The 6,817-nt window shown below is 54.5% G+C and overlaps 1 protein-coding gene across 1 annotated transcript; it reads left to right on the top strand.

The window, feature by feature from the left end:
• Positions 1–288: 288 nt before the first annotated feature.
• LOC138107043 (serine/threonine-protein kinase pim-1-like) lies at positions 289–6,593 on the top strand. The gene is made up of 5 exons (XM_069008377.1): positions 289–316; positions 2,025–2,275; positions 2,347–2,397; positions 2,611–2,980; positions 5,341–6,593. Exons 1-5 carry the CDS (start codon positions 289–291, stop codon positions 5,409–5,411), a joined length of 771 nt encoding a protein of 256 aa, XP_068864478.1. The 3' UTR covers positions 5,412–6,593.
• Positions 6,594–6,817: the final 224 nt, after the last annotated feature.

Raw genomic sequence — 6,817 nt, forward strand, 5'->3', positions numbered from 1 at the left:
CCTGGCCTCGTGGTTTTCTCAAGCCTAACCCTAGGCATGACCCTACCCCTAACCCTAGATTGAGCCAGAAATTGGGCACTGGGCTGTGGGGAGTTCCAAGCAGAAAGAAGGAGAGGGAGCAAGGTTTTGGCTGTGCCGTGCTCAACTTGGCTTGCCTTTCACATGGTGAGTGTCCCTGGAACTCCTGGCCTCGTGGTTTTCTCAAGCCTAACCCTAGGCATAACCTTAACCATAATCCCAGTTTTAGTCAGAAATTTGGGCATTGGGCTGTGGCGAGTTCAACGAAGAATGAAGAAGACGGAGCAAGGTTTTGGCAGTACCGTGCTCAACTTGGCCTGCTTTTCACATGGTGAGTGTCCCTGTAGCTCCTGGTTTTGTGGTTTTCTCAAGCCTAACCCTAGGCATAACCCTAACCCTAACCCTAGATTGAGCCAAAAATTGGGCATTGGGCTGTGGTGAGTTCCAAGAAGAAAGAAGAGGAGACAGCAAAGTTTTGGCAGTACCGTGCTCAACTTGGCCTGTTTTTCACATGGTGAGTGTCCCTGTAGCTCCTGGTTTTGTGGTTTTCTCAAGCCTAACCCTAGGCATAACCCTAACCCTAACCCTAGATTGAGCCAAAAATTGGGCATTGGGCTGTGGTGAGTTCCAAGAAGAAAGAAGAGGAGACAGCAAAGTTTTGGCAATACCGTGCTCAACTTGGCCTGCTTTTCACATGGTGAGTGTCCCTGGAGCTCCTGGATTTGTGATTTTCTCAAGCCTAACCCTAGGCATAACCCTAACCCTAGATTGAGCCAGAAATTGGGCATTGGGCTGTGGCGAGTTCAACGAAGAATGAAGAAGACGGAGCAAGGTTTTGGCAGTACCGTGCTCAACTTGGCCTGCTTTTCACATGGTGAGTGTCCCTGGAGCTCCTGGCTTTGTGGTTTTCTCAAGCCTAACCCTAGGCATAACCCTAACCCTAACCCTAGATTGAGCCAAAAATTGGGCATTGGGCTGTGGTGAGTTCCAAGCAGAAAGAAGGAGAGGGAGCAAGGTTTTGGCTGTGCTGTGCTCAACTTGGCTTGCCTTTCACATGGTGAGTGTCCCTGGAACTCCTGGCTTTGTGGTTTTCTCAAGCCTAACCCTAGGCAGAACCTTAACCATAATCCCAGTTTTACTCAAATTCGGGCATTGGGCTGTGGCGAGTTCAACGAAGAATGAAGAAGTCGGAGCAAGGTTTTGGCTGTGCAGTTCTCACCTTGGCCTGCCTTTTGGATGGTGAGTGTCCCTGGAGGTCCTGGCTTTGCGGTTTTGTGTAGCCTAACCCTAGGCATAACCCTAACCCTAACCCTAGATTGAGCCAAAAATTGGGCATTGGGCTGTGGCGAGTTCCAAGAAGAATGAAGAAGATGGAGCAATGTTCAGCAGTGCAGCGCTCAGCTTGGCCTTTCTTTCTCATGGTGAGTATCCCTGGAGCTCCTGGCTTTGTCCTTTTCTCAAGCCTAACCCTAGGCATAACCCTAACCCTAGATTGAATCAGAAATCAGGCATTGGGCTGTGGCGAGTTCCAAGCAGAAAGAAGGAGAGGGAGCAAGGTTTTGGCTGTACCGTGCTCAACTTGGCCTGCTTTTCACATGGTGAGTGTCCCTGGAGCTCTTGGCTTTGTGGTTTTCTCAACCCTAGCTCTAGGTGTAACCATAACCATAACCCTAGTTTGAGTCAGAAATCCTTCATTGGGCTGGTTCGAGTTCGCCCGCCCTCTCTCTGACACCCCCTCCACTCTACTCCTGTCCCGCCCCGCCTCGCCCCGTCCCTGTCTCCGCCACTCCCGGGCCGGTACAGGCGTCGTCCCGCAAGCCGTCCCTCGGCGGTACCGCCTCCGCCGGGCTGTGGCACCGCTGGAAGTGCCGCTCGCTCTGGTAGCGGCGGCACAGCACGGTCTTTTGGCTCCGCCTGGCGGTGTCCCCGGCCCCGAACGAGGCCCCTCCGGCGGTTCCGCGCGGAGCCATTCCGCTGCCGCCCGGCTCCTGCCCTGTCCCCGGCAGCGTCGCCGGCCGCTTCCCCGGTCAGAGCTCGGCCGCTCGTCAGCTCGGCCGCCGGCCCCGAGCCGCCGGAGCCCGGGGCGGCTGGGGAAGCAGCAGCGCCCGGGGGCCCCGGGCAGAATGCCGAGAGCGCGGTGCTGCCCGCACGGGCGGAGAAGCCTCCCCTGGAGCAGCTCTACCGGCAGGGCCCGCTGCTGGGGAGCGGCGGCTGCGGCAGCGTTTACTCCGGGACCCGGCTCGCCGACGGCGCCCCGGTAAGAGTGGGGCCGGGTCGGAGGGGGGCGGCGGGAGGCGAGCTCAGCCCGCCGCTCGCCTTGCCTTTCAGGTGGCCATCAAGCGAGTGTCCCGCGATCGCATCCCGGAGTGGGCGCGGCTGGTGAGTGAAAGCCGGCGGGGCGTGGCGGGCGGGGCTAGGGCGAGGCCCGGGAGGGTGGGAGCCGGGACGCTGCGAGGGGAGCGAGCGTGCAGTGAGCGGGGGCCGCGGAGCGTCCCGGGCCGGGCAATGGCGAGCGGCGGTGGGGCCGGGCCGGGGTGCCGAAGGCTCGGCGCAGCATCGGCCCCGCTGACGGCATCGCGGTCCCCCCCGCAGCACAACGGCGCCCTTGTGCCCCTGGAGCTGGCGCTGCTCTGGATGGTGTCGCGCCCTGGCTTCCGCGGCGTGGTGCGGCTCCTGGACTGGTTCGAGCTGCCCGACGGCTTCGCGCTGGTCATGGAGCGTCCGGAGCGCTGTCAGGACCTCTGGTACTTCCTGGAGGAGCGGGGCTTCCTGACGGAGCCCGTGGCGCAGGGGCTGTTCCGCCAGGTGCTGGAGGCCGTGCGGCACTGCACCAGCCGCGGCGTCCTGCACCGCGACATCAAGGCCGAGAACGTCCTCGTCGACCTGGCCACCGGCGAGGCAAAGCTCATCGACTTCGGGTGCGGCACGGTCCTCCAGGACACCTTCTACACCCGAATGTCAGGTGAGCCCAAAGGCGGGGCCCAGCGGGGCAGCAGAGATTCCCCCCTTTGCTGGCAGAGGGGGAAGAGGGAGGGAGGAGGAATCTTTCTTCAACCGGCTGCAGCCAAGTTGCTTTCCGGCGGGGCAGGGGCTGCCTGTTGTGGAACAGGAGCTGGCTGGGAGGGAGCAGCACGGGCCTGATGAGCTGTGCCCGTGTCCCGTGGGCATGCCAGAGTACAGCCCACCGGAGTGGATCCTCTCTGGCTGCTACCATGGCCAGCCAGCTAGCCACCATCTGGTCCCTGGGCATCCTGCTCTATGAGCTGGTCTGTGGGCACCTTCCTTTCCACACCAATGAGGACATCATCCAGGGCCAGCTCTTCTTCCCACCCTGGGTGTCTCAAGGTGAGGATGCGCCTTCAGACAGTGGCCCTTTTCCACGGGAAACAATATGCAGCCCCCCAGTGTCTCGAGGTTAGGTCAGGGGTGGTGTCTGGGGCTCCAAGGGCACCCAGAGTCCTAGCTGCTGGCAGCTTTGGTCTGGGAGAAATCCTGTGATGTTTGCAATTTTTCAAGGCTGCACTTCCTATGTGCACTTACCCACAAAAGCCTTGCCTCCCATCTGGAGGAGCTCTCCTTCCTCCAAGGCCCATGTGCAACAGAGAGCAGGAGAATGGGAAAAATGGCACAGGCTGTGACAATAGTGATGCAAATAACCAGGAACTGATGTCAGAAGGAAAAGGGCATAAGGCAACGAGACCAAGTTAAGTTCTGTGTGGTAGATTTTCAGTTTATGTTGTGTAGGCAGAGCTCTGAAACCTTTTCCTGTGGTGTGAGCCCAGGGAAGCAGCTGAGCCAAGGAAGAGCTCAGCTGGACACTGTGATTCAGGCTGTTTTTGCAATGGGTGTGTAGTGCTGACTTCATGTCCTCAGCATGTATCAATAGCAGGAGAGGTCTCTGAATGGTTTCTGGGCTCTGTCGTGGCTCCTCCTCTGTCTTATGGCTGAGAAAACACCAATAAGCAGTCAGAGCAGTTAAAGTTGGCCAGTCTGGGCAAGCAATCTTTTTGCATTTAGTAAATTACAGGTATCTGTGAACGATCTCTATGTCTTGGTGGTGTTTTCTGTCAGCTGTGTCTGGACAGAAAAAGGTGTTTGCTGGAACAGGCAGTCCTGCAAAGTCAGTTCCAGGTTGTGTCAGCTTTTGAGTGGTACAGCCATGTCCTTGTGCCCAGTTGTCTCTGATGCTATTTCTAGACTTCATCAGCTTCTGGGCAGCTTTGTGCTCTGGCATGGCTTTGTCCAGAGGGAAGGGATGGCAGGTGGCCATGGGGAGAGCAGTCCAGAGCCCACCCCCACGATGGCCTTTGCAGCAGGGCCAGGACCTGCAGTTGTTTTGGGTTTGCCGTGGGGTGCAGGAGGAGGCGGATGAACAACAGCTTTGGTAAACAGAATGTCCAACCCAAGGCTTGTGTACTTGATTCCAGCCTTGCTGAGAAAGGGCCCAGCGTATCCCTGACAGGAACTGATCCTTCCGCTGAAGTTTGAACAGGGCCTGATTTGGCTCTTTAGCTGTGTCAGGAACAATGGGATACTGAGGAAGGGTGTGCATCTGCCCCCACTGCCTCCATCCCCCTTGCTGGACATGGCATGGGGGCCCTGGAGCAACTTGGGCAGGCAGAGGCCTTCCAGAGAGCAGCAGGGCAGGGAGCTCTGTGGAACTTCCTAAATGCCAGTGAGCCTGAGATGATGGATGTGTGGGAGCTGGAGAGCACCGAGCATCCCCAGAGCTCAGCAGCATCGGGGCTCAAAGGCTTCTGGGGACCTGTAGGAGGGAAGGGAAGCAGCAGGAGAAATGAGGGGCTTGAGAAAAGTAGGTTTGGACATCCTGCAGAATGGCTTTGTGGGGACTTGGCTGGAGATCAGCACTGGCTGTTAGGTGCTTTAGGGACAGGGGGAGAATAGAGATCTAAACCTATTCCCATACCATCCAAAAGGCCAGTGGAGGTAGTGGCACCCCAGAATATCTTTATGCCAAACATGTGGATGCCAGATGAGAATGTCCATACTTCCAGAGAAGAGGCAAGAGAAGTGAGCACAGGGACAGAGGTGGCAAATGTGGGACATGGTCTCTCCCTCATCACTTCCCATTCCATTCTCCATCCTAGGCCAAGCTTCTCCATCAGTTTGACTTTTCTTTTCCAGACAAGTTCCAGCTAAGAGCATGGCTAAACTTCTTAAGGCATCAAAGGGGGAGGGCTGGATGTTTAAGCTGAGTACTATTATAATAATATACAATAACATTAATATATTATACATAAAGTGAAATTATTGTATTAATTTATGTAGGAATGTATATTAATAATGTTCTACTCTTTCCAGGCTTCCTTGCTGTATTCCAGTGGTGGGGATATGAAGAAGGGTTCCTTGGGACAGCCTTTGATTCCCCCTGATGAGCGGAAAGGACTCCACTACCAAATAAGTAGTAAAGTAGGTATGCTTTATTCCAACGCTGGGACGCACGGGGGATAGCTCCTCCAAAATCATGTGTGCCAACAGCTGCATTCAGCTCGGTATTTATTGGGTTACAAGTTCCATATTCATTAAGTTTTTCAATCGCCTATACATATTCATCACCTAGCCCCGCCCAGCCTCGCTTCGTATTATAATGAACCCAAAAGTCATTTACATCCGCGTTGCGCTTGCGCAGTGTTGTTTGGTGGTTTTTGGTAGGGGTCTTCCGAGGGTCTTTTTGATGGAGTCAGGAGTCTTCCTCGTCTTGAACTTTTCACCTTTCTTCCCTGTGCATGCTCTTTATACCCCTGGCCTGAATTTAAGCTTCGAGGCTGGTTTGAGCTAGTTTTGGGTTGAGCGCAGGATGTCTGTCTGAGACTCCCCCTGCCCTTATCAGTGGTCTCTTATCTTTTCTTCCTGCTCTGGTATGCTGACCAAGCTAGATGCATTGTTCCTAACAAACTAATTCTTTGTTTCCCATCCCCCTGATTCACCCCTATACACAAGGCAGTGAGTCCCCCTGTTGGCAGTGCTGCAGTGTCTGTCCCAAGCTCTCTGCAGCTGGATTTCCAAGAGTCCCAGGAGATGAGGTAAGCCAAGGTGTCTGCTGCTGCAGTGTATTCTGATCCTTGACTGTCAACTTCTGCCGGCACGAGAATATGTTAGGGCAAATATTCGCTACTGAAGTCTGCAATTGTGTCTGCAAATTCAGGTGCTGCTTCTGTAAACATCAGGTGTAACTTCTCTGTGCCTGGGCCTCCACTGTGAAATGACATCCCAGATAAAATTTGGGGTATAGATGTATAATCCAAGAGATGTTTAATATTTAGATCTGGGCTTAAGATCAAAGAGGGCAAGGTGCTAGAGAAGAGTTATAGGACTGTACCTGATGCAAAGATATTGGCTTGGATATGTGTGAGAAAATGTAGCTGTCAACCTCATCCTAGTGACAAGGATAAAGAAGGAGTCACAGAAGTATCACTCCAATTGAAAAGTGTCCATAGGGCTTTTAAAGTGCAATCTGAATATCCTTACCTAGCAGGTGAATTTGAAAAAGCCTTTTCTTCTTGAAAGAGCAAGGAGGTGTACTGTCATTCTCAGGAGACAGCAGTGCTATGACCTCATGTAGCCCCAGACTGTCACCAGTGTAAGGCATGAGCAGGCAAAGTCAAGCTTTGGCAGCAGAACAAAAGTAGCTGCCCTCCATACAGACTTGTGTCTCAGCTCAGCAGCTCTTGCTGCTTCACAGAGGCTGTAGGAGCCACTTGGCTCCAAAAGGAGAGACAGCAGAATCAGGGAGTTATGATGCAAGTTGAAGAATGACTGCTGTGTTTCAGCCAGAGCT

The sequence above is a fragment of the Aphelocoma coerulescens genome, chromosome 3 (assembly GCF_041296385.1).
Source record: "Aphelocoma coerulescens isolate FSJ_1873_10779 chromosome 3, UR_Acoe_1.0, whole genome shotgun sequence".
Taxonomy (NCBI): Eukaryota; Metazoa; Chordata; class Aves; order Passeriformes; family Corvidae; genus Aphelocoma; species Aphelocoma coerulescens.

Coding starts and splice junctions, on each gene's coding strand:
- LOC138107043 (XM_069008377.1), top strand. CDS start 289: ATGAAGAAGACGGAGCAAGGTTTTGGCA. Junction 317..2,024: donor GACGGAGCAAGGTTTTGGCA/GTACCGTGCTCA, acceptor TGTCCCCGGCAG/CGTCGCCGGCCGCTTCCCCG. Junction 2,981..5,340: donor CTTCTACACCCGAATGTCAG/GTGAGCCCAAAG, acceptor TACTCTTTCCAG/GCTTCCTTGCTGTATTCCAG.